Source organism: Crocuta crocuta, unplaced genomic scaffold (assembly GCF_008692635.1).
Source record: "Crocuta crocuta isolate KB4526 unplaced genomic scaffold, BGI_CrCroc_1.0 scaffold328, whole genome shotgun sequence".
Classification (NCBI taxonomy): Eukaryota; Metazoa; Chordata; class Mammalia; order Carnivora; family Hyaenidae; genus Crocuta; species Crocuta crocuta.
The window spans coordinates 1,181,495-1,200,259 of NW_027529645.1; the positions used below are offsets into that span (position 1 = coordinate 1,181,495).

Below are 18,765 nucleotides of genomic sequence, written 5' to 3' on the forward strand. Positions count from 1 at the left end.
GGAGGGTTGGCTATGACAAAGACCAGGCACAGCTCTTTGTGGATCCTCTAAGTTGTCCTTGGGTCCCTAACCAAAACCTCAGGGTACACTTGCACAGGAAGCCCCTCCCCCCCTGGATTAGTGAATGCCTGAGGGCTGCCCAGGCAATTTGCCCTGGGGGTAAACTCTGCCTTAGCTAGAAGCCACTTCACCCTGAGAGAGAAGGTAGGGGAAGGGTTCTCTGGCTTCCCTGCAAGTTCTAATACCTGATTTTCCTACTAGCTGATAAGAAGGCTGCATTTGGTGAATAACCCGTCATGACTGTAAGAAACAGACTTGGAGTCTGAATCCCAGATCTACCACTTCCTAGGTGCTCACGTAAGAGAAGTTACTTAGCTTCTGTCTAAACCTCGGTTTCCCTTCAGTGGAGTTCACCCTACAGTGCAGGAGTGCGGATGAAATGAGATCATATAATTCAAACACGTAATACAGTGCCAACGCGTGGTAGGCACTTGATAAACCGTAGCCATGATTTGCCTTACAGATCAGACTAATAACGTCAACTAGGGACTTTTATCCTAAGCCAGTTCCTGACTTTCACTATTTCATATACATGAGGACATCTTGGCGAGGTACTTTTTTTTAAAATTTTTAATGTTTTATTTATTTCTGAGAGAGAGAGAGACAGCATGAGCAGGGGAGGGTCAGAGGGAGAGGGAGACACAGAATCTGAAGCAGGCTCCAGGCTCTGAGCTAGCTGTCAGCACAGAGCCCGACACGGGGCCCGAACCCACGAACCACGAGATCATGACCTGAGCCGAAGTCGGATGCTTTACTGACCGAGCCACCCAGGTGCCCCTTGGTGAGGTACATTTTATTCACCGTCATCAGCATGAACAGTACTGTCTATCGTGAGCAACCGAAATGCGTATCGTATTTCTGGCCACGCAGGGTGGAGGACCAAAGGATGGGCGAGGTGCAGTCTCTGTGCTCCCAGAGCGCACGGCCTGCTGGATGAGACGGATACATAATCAATAATGCTAATTTAAGACAGGCTGGGAGAAGCAGGATCCCAGAGTGCTACTGGGTTTTGTAAAGGAAGAAAGTCCTTCTGATGAGAGAAACGTCCTCTGTCAGGTGGTGGCCACGAAGGCACCTGAGAGGGTGCAAGCCCTCAGCCGGGCGTGTGGGTTAGGAAGAGGGGTGAAGAGAGGGTCTGCTTACCAGGGCGTAGGAACGGTGTTCTGCGGACCACTGGGGCTCAGGGGACTGAGTGATTCAAGCAGATACTGATGACAGGTCTGAGCTCCTACGGGTGAGGGCCCAAGGAAGCCATTATCTCTCTAGCAGCAGGCTGGAGGAGTGAATGGAGAGGTCATTATCTGGGCAAGTGTCGCAGAGGGGCCTCTGAGTCAGTGGCAAAAGGTGATTACCACAACCAGCGTCATGGAGGATGTGGCCTGTAGAATCAAAGCTGTTTTGCTAAACTCATAGCTTCATTTATTCCAGGAGGAGGAAGATACAGACTCAATTCTCATTCAACCCAATCGGTGCTCGTGAGGAGCATCCTATGGTGACTCCCGGAAGGGGGGGCCAGCCATCCCTAGAGCTAATTTCTGTGGTGAGACTGTGCCTTCAGAGTTCACAAGGAACATCGGGTCGGATTCACAGCTAGTGTTTTGGAAGCACTTGGCCCCTGTTTGTCAGTCGTTGCTAGTCCTCTCTCAGGTAGGTTCTGGTTTGCAGGGGTAATAACCACTCCTATTGTCCCGTGGCACTCTTACGTGGCCGCGTCTGCTGTCACAGAGGGCTCCCTCCACTGGGACAGTCAGGCTGGGCCCCCTCCCATCTCTGCAGCACAGCTCTCCCTCCACGGCTGGAGCCCCCAGACCCCCTCACCTGCTGTGGCCTCCAGGACTGGTCCCGATGAGGCAGGAGGAGCTAAGGCGGCTCTAGCTACAGGGCTCTGGGGACTCGCTCGGCGTTAAGCCACGCCTGTCCCCAGGCCAGTCATGACCTTGTGTCTTGGCTCCAGCACTGCCTTGCTTCTGGAATTCTGAGTGGTATTGTGTACCTCGGGGCTGCTAGCAGGGTCCCCATCTGTCATTCGCCTTACCTGTGAGTTCCTGTCCCAAGGAACTGTCCTGGGGCCCCTTGGGCTGGAGATCCTGGCATTGCCCCACAGGAAGCAGAGGAAATGCTGCTCTTGAGCCCGTGGCTGGGGCTCCCGCAACACGCAGGAGACTTGCTGGCCTGCCTTCCTGCTCCGGATTCCTGACTGGGACGGACACTTCCCTGATGAAGACCGCTTTACCAGATTGTGCTTTTGGTTGACTGCCNTACTAGCGGCTTCAGCCTGAGCTGTTCTCCCCGGGCCTGACCTTGCTCGGTGAGTGGGGAGGATTCCGGAGCTCGCCCCATCCGGTCTGCCCCGTTCTTCTGCAGTTAATTGAGCCATGCTCAGCCCGACTGTAGCAAGTTCATGTGCATGGACTCTTGCTCAATATTAACCTAAAGGTCAAAGTGGAGACAGGAGATCATACCTATATGAAATCATTTCATATACGCGGTTTAAAGAGAAAATTATTTAAAATATAACCCTAACCACACAACGTATTTTAAAAGACTCAACAGACTCCAACATCCAGTGCTATGGAAGCCTACCGTCTCCGCTGTGGACAAGTAGCTACTATTTTGGAAAACATTTCTGGTGGTCTTAATAGCCCCAGATTACCTTTATTTAAGTTGAAACAAATGAAGCCACACTTCCAAGATAGAAATTGGGTAGGAAGGAATCTTTAACCCTCACCTGTGAGCCTAGTAAACATCCCTGGAAGAGTGGGCCTGTGCCTGCCTGCAAGTTGGGGTATCTGCCTGCTTTCTCCTCAAACCGAGCGGGGTCATCTATTCTGAAGCCAAAGTCTATCAAGCCAGCCACCACTGAAATCCAGCCCCTAGAGCATTACTCAACAGGAAAGGGTGAGTTATAGAACGCAACAACGACTTCCTCCACGGCTCCTGCTCAGAACCTATTGCTTTTGGAAAAACCAATTAGTTTAGATCCTGTCTGTGAGAGAAAATGCTCTTACATCAAGGACAGACACCAGACTGGCAAATCCTTGAAGAGGGTCTAGCGGCACTGCAGCCCCAGGCCTGGGCTGGGACAGTCACGGCCAACCTTTTCTAAACCCAGAAAAGTATAATTTAAGTCAAGAGTACCAAAGGGAAATCCACAAAACTGTCTACCTCTTAACTCTTGCATTTTATAACCACACCACTTCCTCATTTCCAACCCATCTGTTAGAATATTACTGCTGTGGGAAATCCAAGTCTTTATGGATAAATCTCAAGTGTAAATATCAACCTGATGGGACACTGGTCTGAGAAGTCCAATTAAATAATACTCCAAATTGGTCTTTCCATAGGGCTCATACATTTCCTGGCTTTTTGAGGGGCAGTCTGCTCTACAAGTAGACAAACAGGACACAATCTTGTCGACAACATTTCAGACAAGATTTTGTACTACATATTGGTTGTCATTTCGAAAGCATAGCCAAAAATTTTTGGAATAATTTCTTAGAAACTTAGTATTTATCAGTGCACGTCCAAGCTAGATTCATACTACCACTCTGCTTCCTCTTTCGCCTCTTACCAAATTAGATTAATGCAATCAATGCTGTTGATTTTAAGGTATGGAGTTTAGCAAAGAACTAGTGTTCTGCCTAGTGATGGGGATTACCTGGGACTGAAAATAAGTTTGTGTGTGTGTATTTTACCATTGTGAGCAAGGTCAAAGCTGGCCCGGTGGGTGACAAATCTTAAAGCAATTTGTGTGGGAATAAAACAAAAGCTAGCTTAATCAATAACGTTCACCATTGCTTCAGTATCAAGATTTACCCCAACCAGAAATGATACAGGCCTTAAAAATAATTATGGACTGCATATATATCCATTTATCTTTCTGCTAGATAAAATACATAACTTTTTTGCTATGGAAGGAATATCAAAAGGTACCAGAGTTTATCACTTAAGGTATAAATGACATTTAAAATATTTCAGGTTGCAGCAAGAAAATCAGCATCTTGATTAACCTGAGAAAAGGCACAAAATTCTCACACACATCTGACAGAGTTGGAACATTAAGGAAAACAATTATTGATTGCATAATACGCAGGCTCAGTTTTGCAACATGTTTCTCTTAATGATTTCCATAATAACATTTTAAGCATTAATTGCACTATAGAATGTGCAAAATGCGTATTTATTCCTAGGTTATGATCTGATGAGTTTCCAAGGGAGATCACGGTACGGTAGAAAAGCAGGCGATGCGGACCTGAAGCCCTTTGCCGGAATCCTGGCTTAGCGGCGGGAGCTGTGTGATGTTAGGCAAGCACAACTTCTCTGAGGATGGACTCTTCTGAAGTCAGAACAAGAAAACCAGGCTGAAGGAATGAATGGACTAATCTGGTATCCATAAACTTTCCTCAGCCTTAAACGGCATCCAGCAATGCATAATCAGAATAAAGTCCCAAATGGAGCCTGAAAGGTATTTTGAAGAAAGTTTCCGCAATGAATTAAAACTAAATTTAGACCCAGGATTGCCCTCTGATGGTCATCTCTTAGAAATGAAATCCCCTGGAATACTACTGAATTTGCAAGTTTTTTCTATTACAAGTTCGCCAAAAGGCTGATCCTGTTCTGATTGTCAGGACACTAGATTTTTCTCCACAAAAGATCATCTTTCAATGTACTCATTTACAAAAAGTTGTAGGTAAATTAACATAGACTTCTGATATTTAAAACTACTTCTAGAACTAGAGGTGCCTGGCTGGCTTAGTTGATGGAGCATGTGACTCTTGACCTCAGGGTTGAGAGTTCATTCAAGCCCCACACTAGGCCTAGAACTTACTTAAATAAATTTAAAAAAATATTACTTTTTTTAAAAATAAAACTACTTCTGTAACTAGATTAAGCAGTCTGAAAAAGGTTTTAAAATAACATTTTCCTTGGAATGGCTCTCCTTGTCCCCAACACTGAAAATCAAAAAGGAAAAAATAAGTCTCTTTTGCATCTTAATTAAAGATAGAGATACCTTGTCTTCCAGGTGTCTCGGTGAAGATTCAAGGGCTGGTTCTTACCCTAAAGGATAATATCACCATAGATCATTCCTACTTTGCTGGTATTCATTAATTTCTTCATTCTTGGGGTGATTTGTTGAAAAAAAGCAAAGTCTTCCAAATCAAAAGTTTATGTTTTATCCCAAAACTATATCCCATCTTCTATCAAAACATGAAATCACAGTGGATGGACTTAAAATCCAAACTAAGGAAAGTGCCTTAAAAAAAAACCTCACAAAAAAGTACCCTGGAGCGACACTGGGCTTGGCACACAGATGTCACAAGTAATTTTAGAAATCTCAATTTTTATGGGTGAAATAAATACTAGCACCTCCTTTTCATTTCCCATAAGCCTTAGTCTCATAATCTACAAAATGGGGATAATATCATCTACTTTCTGGGGATGTTGGGAAAGCCAAATTAGACAGTATATGAAAAGCACTTAGCATAATTTTGATAACAGAAGGCATTAAAAGAGAGAAAGATTATCAATTACATCCCCAGTCAAAACATGCCAATTATTGAAGGAGGCATTATATCTCCACTCACAGCCACGAGGAGTCATTTTCTACCATGGTTTCTGAGATAACACTTCAAAAATGGTTTCATCATGTTCACCACAGGCATTAGAGTCCTTGCTGGTGGTAACTGTATTGGTGAAATGGGACTCGCCAAGACAAAACGCTGAGAATGATCTAGAAGGAGAATGATAAGCAACAAAGGAAATGTCTCCTCTTCTAAGTTCTGGGTATTTCAAAACAAACATGGTGCCTACAGACTAAAAAGGGGAAGTTAAATTCAAGGACTAGAAACATCGTGGTTTGTTGGGTCTATTACACCCTCTAGTGGCCAAAAAGAAGATTGTTCTTTTAAAAAATCTTGGTTTGGTCAAGATTGCAATTCTGATGTGTATGTGTATGTATCACCCTTGAGCTTAAAAAATAATCAGCTTCCCTTTATGGCCTTTTTTCTTTTTTTACCTTTGTCTTTTCTCCATGCTGAATGAAAATACTAAATACTAGAGGACAAGACACAGGCAACACACCTTTCACTCTGTATTGACTCTATACTGACTCTCAAATGTAACTAGAATTCATCATCATTGTTGCTTTACGAAAGGGAATTTTGAAATGTGTATCTTTCTAAAGCAGCAATTTTTCACCACAGGGTTATTTACAAACCAAGGTAATAATTAAATATGCCCAAGACTATGAATCTATTCTTTTCTGCCCAAACCCCTCATTTTTATAATGGGTAATTATAGTAAAAACTTCAATTAACCAGAACCCTCAATTAACATGATTTCCCCTCTTGCACTCTATTTTTAGGACAAAGTGGAAAAAAAATCACAAGAAGTCATTCATGTGAAGGACTGGGTTTGAAAATCTTCTAGGATGAATTATGCTATGTAGAGAAAAAAAACCCAGAAAAAATTACATTCATACCATGATAACCAATATATAGGAGACACAGCTATAGATCATCAAGGGTTGGAAGGGAATAGGTTTATTTTGAATGCTAATGTGCTAAAATTATAATCTATTTTCTATCTTTTTTTTTTTAAGTGTCACATTGTTGCATAAATAAAAGGCAAAGAGAAGGGTGATGTATAAGCTCAGCACATATTCTGCAACATTTTCTATTCTACGTCCACAGATCTGAACAGGAGACCTGAGGCAGAATCAGTCCTAAGTCCTTCAAAGATCTTTAGATCGCAGACATGCAGCTGAGGTCACCGTACACTATTGAGACAAAGAATAGGTCACATTTCTCCTAACATGAGAGCTGAAATAAGAAGCATTTTTGTAGAGTGAATTTTAAACTAATTTGAAAATAAATTTACCAGGATATCACTTCTTCAGAAGCAACAGTCCTACTCAAAATCTCACTGTAATAAAACAAATTCAACATCCCACAAAGTAATTCAGGCTAAGCAACCACCCCTGAATTGAAATGATGCCAAATCCATCTATTTAAAATACTGTTTATTTGTGATTTAACATTAATTAGCATTACATCTAAGAGCAATATCAGATAACATTTATACATTTTCCACAGGACACAAGAGGTTCATTGGCTCATTCTTTATGCCAAAGCAAGTAAATAGAGGCATTAGCAAAAGGTGCAAATAGTTCACTGTTGCGTTTAAAAAATATTTATGCACATTGCATTCATTTAAGATATATATATATTTAAAAAGTTATGGAAAAGCATAGTTCACAGGTTACTGTTTCTACATACATTGTAATACAACATAAATGATGTAGAACATAAAAAAAAAATCCTCAAATACAGAATTGAGCAACTGAAAGTTTCTGCTAAGAGATTAAAACACGGATTCCAGTAGTTAGTGAGATCCAGAATGAAATTTCCAGGCTCTGTTTCAACTTTGCACCGCTGTACACAGAACCAGCCCCAGAGCACAGTGTGACGTGTTATGTGATTTTTACACGCCAACACACCCTCCAGAAACACTTTGGATTCCTTTTACCCACAGACCATTTCGGATCATCGATTTTACATTGATTTGTGACATCACTTGGGTGAAGGGGGAAAAAAACTATATTAAGTCTAGGTTTAAATTTGTATTTACATTAGAAAGAAAGTTAACTGAAATAAGGTAAGAAAATTTTGTAAAAATCAAGAAGTGGTAGGTGTTCTCATCGGGGGATTAGACCCACTGATTTCTTCTAGTGTTGCCTTCTAAAGATAGAGAAGTTAAAGGGAAACCAAGAAATACAACGATTTTGGCAGAGAAGCAGGATTTTAGAAATTTGGGACATGTGTCAAATAAACCATGCTTCCAATCCTGTCATGACTATGGGTCTTCCTCAAACTAGAGCTCTTGGCATGACACTGCTTTTGTTCCCTTCATTTTTCACTTTCTCTCTTCCCTTTCACTTGTTTACGTTAGCAGACCTTCCTCATTCATTAGCAATACTAAGAGAAAAATACATTATAAGGTTCAAATATGAATCTAGGTATACCTTGAAATGCTCTAATCCCCTTTTGATACCAAGTCCCTGGATTTTTTAATTATACTGAAGTATACTTAGTACCAAGCAGCTTCAAATATGCTCTGTTATATGATTGGCTAATGTGCTTATGATGCTGTTATATTGAATGGTATACAAACATCTCAACATACAAAAATCGTTTTTGCCAGAATTAAACTAAATAACCCATGTTACGTGTACAAAATCCCCTGTGTTGAAAAATAAGGGGCTTTCTCAACTAATAAAAAAGGAAGTTTTCAAAAATTATAGTTTACTAAAATGATTTCTTTTTTTGGCAAAGAAAGTTACTTCAGGTGAGGAAGTTTTATACTATGAATAACATTCCAATTGAATCTTTTCTTAAATTTCTTTAAAAAAATTCTGTGCCAGTGTATACTAATGCTATAGATTCTTAGAAGCTTTTAAAGCGTTCTGTTAATGCCCACTGAAACAATGGGAACCCAAAAGGTACAGTCAATAATCGTGGTAAAAAATTATAATCTGATTACTCAGTGAAGCACATGTTGAGAAATAAAAATTCTCTCACTTGTGCACTGGTATTTTGTTTCCAACAGATATGTGGAGAAGGCCTGAAGTAATTCAGACAGATATCTGTTTATGGTGAATTATAGCAATACTTCATGAGGGCAGAGCTAACTAAAACTAGCAATTGTTTAAAAATTCAAAACCTTTTTTGGACATATAAAATGAGAGATGAATTTGAAATTTTTTTCATAATATGTTTTTCTTTTAGTAAAATCTCTTTCCAGTTCTTAAAGTCCAGTTTGCTACATACCCCCAGTCTTCTCTACCACTGCATATTAATTATCAACCTAAATGTGGTATTTAAATGTGCAATGTCACATTGTAATAGTAACAATTATAAAAAGAGTTTAGTTAGGCTTCAACTTTCTCCTTTTTTTTGTTCTTTTTCAGGAAAGAAGGAGTACGGAACTTCTTCTTTTTCTTAGATGGTGATTTTGAAGGTGAGCCTTCGGGTGACAGGACTTCTTCAATTTTTTCTGGAGACTTAATGGTAATCTCGATGTTCTCTATGGTCGTGCTTGTAGTTAATCTACTCACTTGCTTCGCAAGCTCATCTTCAACGTCATGCATATCATCCTTGCCATTCACCACCATGACAGGCACTTCCGTGCAGATGAAGCTCTTGGAAAACAGCTCATGGTTTTCTACAAAAGGGGAGGGTTGGGTGGTTTTTTTTTTTTTCTGGTTATTTTATACAGTTAACAACTTTGCTTTATTTCACAAAACTGAAATGTTTTTAGCAATGTACTAAGGCATGACTTAAAGTTCAATAAAGAGAAATCATTACCTTAAAAGACTATGGATGTATTAGCATGAAGCTAAATTTTCTTAAATAGTATGAAGGGGAAGGGGACAAAGTTGTTAGACCAAGGAACGAAGGCTAGAGAAGTCTGGTTTAATGATCTGACAGTTGCATTGTCAATCAAGTCAGTATAAATGAGAAAGACAGCATGTATTTTTCTTGAATTTGGGGGTCATTTGGCAATCAAAACTGAAAAGATTTCATGCTCCTGATTAGAAGATGTATGACAAACCACTTTTAATTTCACAAATTCTTAAGAACTACCAGTTACCAAAATCCGGATTAAGGTAAATCAACATAAACGCTGAACAAAATTAGCACACCACTTGATTACAAAATATATAAAATTACGGGGAGCTTTAAGTAAAATCCATGGCAAACTCATTGCAATCAGGTGTTCAATTTCCTTACACGAAAACAAATGACAGAGGACAAACTCTTAAGACTGACTCAGGGAACGCTATGGGAAGTTACAGTGAATACCTTCTAATTTTTCAGGGATATTTTGCGGTGACTGAGTTTGAGACTGAATTTGTGAAACAGATGAAGCGTCATCTGAGAGTAATTCCTGTTCAGCATCTGTTGGACGAGAGTTTAGTTAAAAGCCATGCAAAACAAAGAAGCATAAGGTTTCGGGGGGGTTAGTGCATACATCAGATGCCGGCAGACATATGATAAACTCTTCAGCAGTGAGCTGAGCATGCTAACGGCTACCCCATAGATCAATAACTGTGCATTAGGAGGAGGTGAGTGTGTTAACACTTCTGGCTGCTAACAGTGAGGTTACATACATGCTTAATAAGGAAGCATGGTTACAGACAGCCCAGGCAAATAATATGTATGCATTTAGCTTTTGCTAGTGTTAGAAAACCAAAATACATTGAGCAGCCAGGTGAAAAGAATTAGGACACCTCACCAATGATGCTACGTTTAAGAGGCAGAGTGCCTCCGAATCTCTGAACAATATCCAATTAGTGATTTCTGTCAGAGTGGTATTAGTGAGCTAATTCAGAAGGCCATAATGAATGTGGAAGAAACTACTTATAAAAAAATAAAAGCTAACGGTTCTAGAGTGCAGTATTTGTTACCTGGCATCTTTAGGCTTTCAAAAAATAAGAGATTAAAGAGGCACATTTTACAAAATAGAAAAATAGAGAAAGTTTCTAACCTTAGCTTAGAAAGGAATAAACAAATCTAATATCACTTAGAATATTTAACATAGTCAAGATGACTCCCTTTTGTGACAATGACACCAGCACACTGATACAAACTGTTCCATGGATGATCTAGATGTCAGTTCTGTCCACAGGGTGTCTAATGTGGACAGAAATTCTTTAACCATGGGTTCTGTTCTGCTTTGGGAAAAAATTTCAACTGTATGTTTTAGATGCTCTAAAGCCGAGGCCCTTACCCTCTTTTGGGGTCACAGATTTCTTACCCCTTGCCCTAAATGCCCCCCTTCCCAGATGTGTATCATACATAATTAAGCACAAGTTTTTCAGATGGCTCCCGAACTGTTGGGAATGTATCCAGAGACGCAAAATCGAGAACCCCTGCTATAGAGAATTTCTTATTCTTGAGAAAAAGGGAGCTAGTATTTAATTAGCTGGGGTTTCATGAACAATTTTTAAATAGAATCCTTACTTAGGGTTCTGAAGTCAGAAAAACTCAACCTCATTAGAGTGCCCATGGACTTAAAGTCACATCAAAATTCTGGCAGTTTGCTTTATATTTTGATTTCAAGATTATATATTGGCACCTTGCGAGGCCCAAAAAAGTATTAAAGTCACATAATATATATATTCTATAATGTTTAAATCTCTTACTGTATCTGTATTTAGTAGGGTAATTCTTTACTTATCTGTGCATTTCACTTTACTATAGAAGATTTTTTGCTAGTATCAGACTACTTTCTGAGGAAAACTTTTCTCTACATGTTGATATACATGGACTATGGTGGCTCTTTGCACTTTAGCTCCACCTACACTCGGTAGGTCTGGGGGAGAGGACAGGGAACAAGCGACTGTAGAAGGAACATTTAAAAAAAAATACTGAATGCCTTCTATCATCCAACTCAACATGTTCTGCTGTTGGTAGCAAGGTTATCAGGCTTAATCTAAAAATGAACGAACCTTCCAGGCCTTGCTGTTTACGCTCGATTGTCTTCTTATACTCTTCAAGCTCTCCTTCCGTGAGATGACTGAAGGGGTTGGGAGGAGGTGGTGGGGCCTGATCGTCATCTTCAAATTGCATGGTCTTGCAAAGAAAAACATCGACAGATCAGAAGGCACAAAACAGAGCAGAGGGTTCCCAGAATGATAGTGGGAGACAGGCAAGAGGCTGAAGGATTCTCCAGATAAATTAAATGGCCTCAGATAAAAGAACTACAGATATTGACATCTGGGGACTCCCCAGAGAGATAACCGATCATCCTACAGTGAAGCTCACTGAATTCCCAAGCTCTGCCCACACCTGGAGCATCAGACTGGCTTTTCAGTGTCCCATTCGTAAATATAAACAGACTATCATGTATTACTAGACACCTGAGGAAAGCTTCCAACATTGAAGAGAAAGATCAGAACAAACCAGAAAAAGGGAACTCAGAAGAAACAAGGACAATAAAGGCAGCTGAAGAAAATTTTAAATTGATTCACTGAGAATAAGAGAAACTATTGTATCCAAGAAAGACTAGGATATTATTTAAAAAAGAAACATTCAAGGAATAAGAAGTCTTAAAATTTTTTAGAAAATATATCAAAATAAAAAATTAAATAGAAGCATGAGAAAATAAAGTCAAACAAATCTCCCAGAGAGTAGGATAAGAAGACAAAAGAGACGTACAGTGGGAAAACCAGCACATCCTGACAGAAAAAGAAATTAGAGGAAAAAAACTACTGAAGAAACATATTTAAAAAATTCCCAGAGGGGCATGTGGGTGGCTCTGTCAGTTAAGCATCCAACTCTTGGTTTCAGCTCACGTTATGATGATCTCATGGTTTGTGAGTTCAAGCTCCACATCAGGGCTGACAATGAGAAGCCAGCTTGGGATTCTCTCTCTGCCCCTCCTCTGCGCGTGCTCTCTCTCTCTCAGAAATAAATATATAAAACTTTAAAAAAATAATAAAAAATTCCCAGAACTGAAGGATATGACTTGGCAGATTGAAAAGGGTTACTAAATGCTAAGAACAAAGACTAAAAGAAACCTACTAAAGGGGCTCCTGGGTGGCACAGTTGGTTAATTAAGTGTCCGGGTTCAGCTCAGGTCATGATCTTGTGGTTCATGAGTTGGAGCCCCGTGCTGACAGCTCAGAGCCTGGAGCCTGCTTCAAATTCTGTGTCTCCCTCTCTCTCTGCCCCTCTCCTGCTCACACTCTCTCTCTCTCTCTCAAAAAATAAACATTAAAAAAAATTTTAAAAAAAGAAACCTACTACAAAGCACATCATTGTAAAATTGCAGAACAGCAGGGATGCAGAAAAGGTGTAAAAGAATAGAAAAGGGACCTATACAAAGTCACATGAATCACAACGCTCCTCCATCTCACCAGTAACAAGGAGTTAGCAGACAGCGGACTGGTGTTTTTCATATTTTTGAGGTAAATTATTTCTAAACTAGAATTCTCAGTCTATCATTTAAACTTTGAGGGTAGAATACAGAATTTCAGACTGTTACCTCCGATGAATCTTTTCTCAGAAAGCTATTAGAGGATGTGCTCAATGACAGAGGGGGAAATCAAGAACCTGGAAGACACAAGGCAGGAAACAGGAGACAGTACACAGGCAAGAGGCAGAGGAAACCCCCAGGATGAGCCCGTGCTGCTGGCCTGAAGAGTCACCAGTCCACATCTGGGCTAGAATGACAGAGCAATGAGAGATTATCTGTTGCCCTTGATCCTTTGGAAAGTAATATTAAGAGCTTTATAGTTCTTCCCAAACTCTTAAGCCAATGTACCCAAAACACTAAGCCAATGAAAAACATAGGCAATTATTAACTCTAGGAAGAGGAAAGTAGAATAAGAAAGGAAATGTAATCATGGGATACTACCTAGCTGACCAGTAAACACTTAATACTGTGAACACTGACAGCGGATTTAACAAAGAAATTGTAATATAATCTTTCCCCAACATTTTTTCATCTCTGAAATCTGGACTCATCCAATAATTGATGACTTCCTACAATTATAACGGTCAGGGTTTTTTCTGTTAGTCATCTACAAAATAATGGTACTTCTTGGAGTTGTTGACATAAATTCGATGAAGTCAGCTGAGGTCTAAAATTGACAGGCCAAGAAAAAGCAGAACAAAGAAGCTCTTTAGAAACATGAAGGTAAAAACTAGAAGAAAGTCCTTGCCCCTGGAAATTGGGAGCTGAATGTGACATTTCATTTTAAGTCTTGCAATTATTTGACTTTTTAACTTGTGCTTATATTAACATTAGTAAAAATAAATATTCATATTTAAAAAGCAAAGAAATTAATGTAGTAGATCAAAACCAAAGAGCATATGGTTTCATGGACTTACAGAAGGGGGCTTGTCTACAACAATTCCAGCAAGCAACTGAGATTGTGGTCCAGCTGTTTTCAAGTCATACCGGTTTTGTTCTCGAATCTGAATGAAACACAGTAACAAGTTCTTGGGGGCAACTATGCAGATAGCCGATTCTTCCTCTCTTTTCCCACAGGCTTGCTACTGGACCACCCAGAGCCTCTTTCGTTCCTGCCTCTAAAAAGCTCTCTCCTCCCATCCCAACAACTCACATTCATCTCCTCCACTCTCCTTGATGTGTGATTTCTGATGGTCTTGTGTGGTTGGAGAATTACATTTTCCACTAACACTAGGGCTCACTATTCACTAATATAGCAGCAATATGTTTAATACTTCTTCCCCGTGGAGCTCGTTCACCAGTGACTACCACAGAGCTGGAGTGTTCAATACAAGCTAACATACTGAGTTTCAGAATGTCTGGTGGCTCAGTTGGTTGAGCGTCCGACTCTTAATTTCGGCTCAGGTCATGATCTTGCGGTTCATGAGATTGAGCTCCACGTTGAATCTGTGCTGACAGTGCAGAGCTGGCTTGGGATTCTCTGTCTCTCCTTCTCTCTGCCCCTCCCTCTCTTGCATGTGCATGCTTCCACCCCCAAATAAATAAATGCACTCATTAAAAAATTATACTGCTTTTCAAATTNTGTGGTTCATGAGATTGAGCTCCACGTTGAATCTGTGCTGACAGTGCAGAGCTGGCTTGGGATTCTCTGTCTCTCCTTCTCTCTGCCCCTCCCTCTCTTGCATGTGCATGCTTCCACCCCCAAATAAATAAATGCACTCATTAAAAAATTATACTGCTTTTCAAATTCTTCTGTATTCACACCCCCTAAGCTTGGTATTAATCAGATTTAATCACATAAAACAGTATAAAAATGCCTCCTCCAGCCACAGATGACCATATCTTACCTTATTTCTCTTTTCTAGTACCTCATTCGGGTTTGTGTTTAAAGGAACAAACTGATTTGGATCTTCAATTTTGATAGGTGTTCCGCTACTAACTTTAGAAGAGTCCTCTGCTCTCATCCACTAAAAAATAAAAAATTTTCTAGAATGAAGCCTTGTGTTAAGGAAGTATGGTAGGTTCTTGGTAACTGTTTACTGGCTCAAGGAGGGGGACGATATGCTGCCAATACTCTAAAGAATTTCACTAAGTGGTATTTAGTGGTCAATTACTGTATAACTCATATTAGTTAGAAAAAGTCTCATGATCAGCACTCAAAAAATGTGATTACTATTCACATGAATATTCATTTATATGACTATTTAAATTTTCTCCTTTTGGCATTTTCAAATAGGATGCTGGAAATGTTCCAAGCATAGATACAGAGTCTGATTTCTTATTAACTCATGCTCAGAGCTGTTACCTGCACTGAAGTTTCATCAGCTGATGATGGCTAAGTCACCAAAAATGACTCAAGGAATCTCTTCAGATTTAGTTTTCTAGACTTCATTCTTCTATTTTTGGCTGCCAGAACAGGCCAATCCCCTGACCAGCATTTTACAAAGTGGGTAATCTGGTAGTAATCCATAATATAACAGAACTATAGAGATGGAAACGCCTTTTATCTTCTTCTTTACCCCTTATTATATCCTTTAAAGAAGCCTAATATTCATCAAGATCAATAATGGCTGGCCATCAGTCTTCATCAATAAAATTCTGGGAAACTTAGGAGTTGAATTACCTACTTTTACTAGGAGATAAGAAATCTTATAGACTAGGGAAAAACACTTTGATGTCTAGGCACTTCCATAGTGAATGTTACTGATTCATATGATAGGATAAACTGATTTTGAGTAACTAGAGAATATTCGGCGATCAGCACTCTAAAACTAAACCAAATCTGAAGCAAAATGTTGAAAAAGGTAAGACAACCCATTTCTCACTCTAATATTTTGCTAAGGATAACTATATGCAGTAATTCATGAAACTCTGGAACTATTACGTGTCAGTAACTTTTATGATTAACTGTTACAATACAAACTGCGAAGCACTACCAAGTAGTGGATTAAGAACTGGGCTCCAGAGTCACTGGATGCATTCAAATCTTGACTTTCCTATTCACAAATGATTAGTCAATCCCTCTGTGCCTCAGTTTTCGCATCTATGAAACAAGGTTTCAAGAAAAACCGCATCCTCTCCATACTGAGAGTATTAAATGAGATAATTCATTTAAGTCACATGAAACAAAGTTTATACCTGATAAATGACAGGCTGGTATTATTATATTCTGCTCTCCTAAAATTTTTAAACATAGAACATCCAATTCATAAGTAACTAGGCAAAACATTTAGTAGACGCAAACCACATAAAAGAGCACCATACTGTGATTTTGGTCCTGGGACTGGTCTCCCCATTCCGAGACTCCTCGGGCACGTTCACTTTCATGTAAGTATTTGGTGAGTTCAGCCATCTGGTTTTTTCACGCTGCTGTCTCTGTGCCATGTACTTGAGAGGAGAGAGTGGCACCGTGTCATCCTCAAAGGAAAAAGCGGTCACAGTTGCTGGGATTTCCACATCACTCTTGTGCCTAGGCTTCTCTCGAATGAGTGGATGCCTATAAGCATAGCCTGTTCTATATCCCTAAGGGAGCAAAAAAACCGCATTTGAAATAATCAAACATGAACCAAACACAGCATTTGGACTCTTAATTCTTTAAACAAATGATCAAAAAGACTCTTTTGCTGAAAAACAGACAAAGAGGAAAATATCTGTCAAACCTCACGTAACCTCCATATAACACTAGAGTTGAAATTAAGCAAATTTCAAGATCTGGTTAAAACAGATTCCAGCTGACAATGTGATTTCCACTCACACAACTGTTCCTGACAAAGGTAATTTCAAAACTGCTGACCAGAAACATTTTCCTAGCTATTTTCCAGTTTTCTGAAAGCCAAATCTCAGTGCTCATTTAAATCTTTGCTCCTCAGTCTGAAGGCAATCTTCTTCTGACCCGTAGTGGAAGAAGGTAAAATCTAAAGTAAGACAACATTTGCATGTTTCACTGCTTGATTCTGAAAAATGTGGTAAAATTACACTGGAATGGCTTCCTAGAGTCAAACTCAGTTCCCAGAGGCATAAGCATGTTCCCAGACCAAAGGGAGATGAAAGCATTTGCTCTTGAATTTGAAGACATGAAATCCAAGTTTATGTTCAAGTTTTCACCTACCAAATTATCCAGAGTCCTCATAAGCCCTTCAAACTCAATCTCGCCAACCTTCCATTTTTGATGGGAGCCCATATTCACTCCTCCTCCTCCAGATGTTGCTACAGCATGAGTGAAAGGTTTATACTTTTGAAGATCCAGCACAAGCAAATTGTCTACTCCACCTGCCCCTGCTAATGCCTTCACCTGTAATCGATGGCAAAATATAGAGGCACAAGACTGTAAAAGATTATAATGAATATTTCACCTTTAAAAAGGCATGATTTCAATTCAGCAAATACCTGTAACACTTGGTCAGGCTACTAACAACAGGAATAAAGCAATATACTTGTGAAAATAGGCAGCTGAAGTATCTTTTCCATTGATCTGAAAAAGATACCTTCCAGGCTTCTGATCCTCCCTGATGGAAAACACATTTAGAGCCATTCTTTTTAACATACTGCAAGAAACTGAATTCTCTTGCCAAATTTTAAAGTTATCTTGCAGTTTTCCCATGGCTATCCATTTTTTTTCCTGAAAGTTATAATTTTAAAGGAATATAGACACTACACCATGAAGTTAAGGATATTTAGGCAGAAGCAGCTCATCATCTTAATTTCATTAAGCTTTTCACAGTTTCCTTTGAGAAGAGAAGGGACTGCTAGAGAAAAAAATGTTGGCTGTTAAGACATTAAAACACAACAGACAGAAAAGATTTTTCTCCTTTTCTGTGGCCCTTCCAATCAATTAAGATTATTACCATTTGCTTCAAGAGAATCTTCTTGAAGAGGGAAATTAGGTCTGTTAAAAATACATTCAGCTTCTCTGAGGAAAAAAGTGGTTAATAAATAGCCAACCTATTATAATAAGGTTGAGGCCATGGAATTGTTGGAAACTGCAGGAGCTTGTAAAACTCTGGCTCTGCTCTTGCAATTTTTATAAAAGTGGCTATAATACATTTGATCTTTGATGACGGATGGTTGACTCTGTTTCTAATTAGTATGACCACAACCACTACAGGGTAGAAACAGAGACAATTACAATTAAGCAGGATTATGAGGAAAATGATGTTTATGAGGCACTCAGATGTGTGTGTGTGTGTGTGTGTGTGTGTGTGTCTATATGAGAATTTAAATTTTTTTCCTGTTTTCAATTCAAAGATAACTGAGTTGATCCCCCTTTTTAAAAAACTTTGATGTTTATTTTTGAAAGAGAGAGACAGAGGGGGAAGCAGGGGAGGGACAGAGTGAGAGAGACACACAGAATCTGAAGCAGTCTTTAGACTCCGAGCTGTCAGCACAGAGCCTGATGCAGGGCTCGAACTCATGAACCATGAGATCATGACCTGAATCAAAGTTGGATGCCTAACTGACTGAGCCACCCAGGTGTCCAAGTTGACCCTTTTTATTCTAGTAAAGCAGATCCCTTAAAGGACAAAACAAAAAGCCACCAATAAGACTCTGAAAATAAATAACACAAAACCCAACTCAATACGCAAATTACAATAAAAAACAAGTATGTAGGGGGATAACTTTCCTACCTGAATCTCACAGGCCATCTGCACATTAAATATATAATGAAAAGCCTCCTCGAGTGTTTCTCCAAGGGCTACCACCCCATGGTTTCTGAGCACCAGAACC

At 39.7% G+C, this 18,765-nt stretch overlaps 1 protein-coding gene and 1 long non-coding RNA gene across 7 annotated transcripts in view; both read right to left on the reverse strand.

The window, feature by feature from the left end:
• Positions 1–660: 660 nt before the first annotated feature.
• On the reverse strand, positions 661–2,312 carry LOC144230228 (uncharacterized). Its single transcript, XR_013334731.1, has 3 exons — positions 2,096–2,312; positions 1,204–1,333; positions 661–989 (listed from the first exon to the last, which is right to left on the reverse strand). It is a non-coding gene; the product is annotated as an uncharacterized LOC144230228 (long non-coding RNA).
• Positions 2,313–7,064: 4,752 nt separating this feature from the next.
• ADD3 (adducin 3) overlaps positions 7,065–18,765 on the reverse strand; it is a 121,144-nt gene continuing 109,443 nt past the window's right edge. For 5 of the 6 annotated variants that reach the window (XM_077762439.1, XM_077762437.1, XM_077762438.1 and 2 more), the window contains 8 exons: positions 18,666–18,764; positions 17,150–17,332; positions 16,306–16,563; positions 14,889–15,008; positions 13,959–14,045; positions 11,573–11,696; positions 9,924–10,019; positions 7,065–9,282 (listed from right to left, as the gene is read on the reverse strand). In XM_077762439.1, coding sequence (XP_077618565.1) covers positions 8,990–9,282; positions 9,924–10,019; positions 11,573–11,696; positions 13,959–14,045; positions 14,889–15,008; positions 16,306–16,563; positions 17,150–17,332; positions 18,666–18,764 — 1,260 coding nt within the window. In that variant the 3' untranslated portion in view covers positions 7,065–8,989. The remainder of the gene's footprint in view (positions 9,283–9,923; positions 10,020–11,572; positions 11,697–13,958; positions 14,046–14,888; positions 15,009–16,305; positions 16,564–17,149; positions 17,333–18,665; position 18,765) is intronic. The other variant, XM_077762440.1, reaches the window with a different exon arrangement.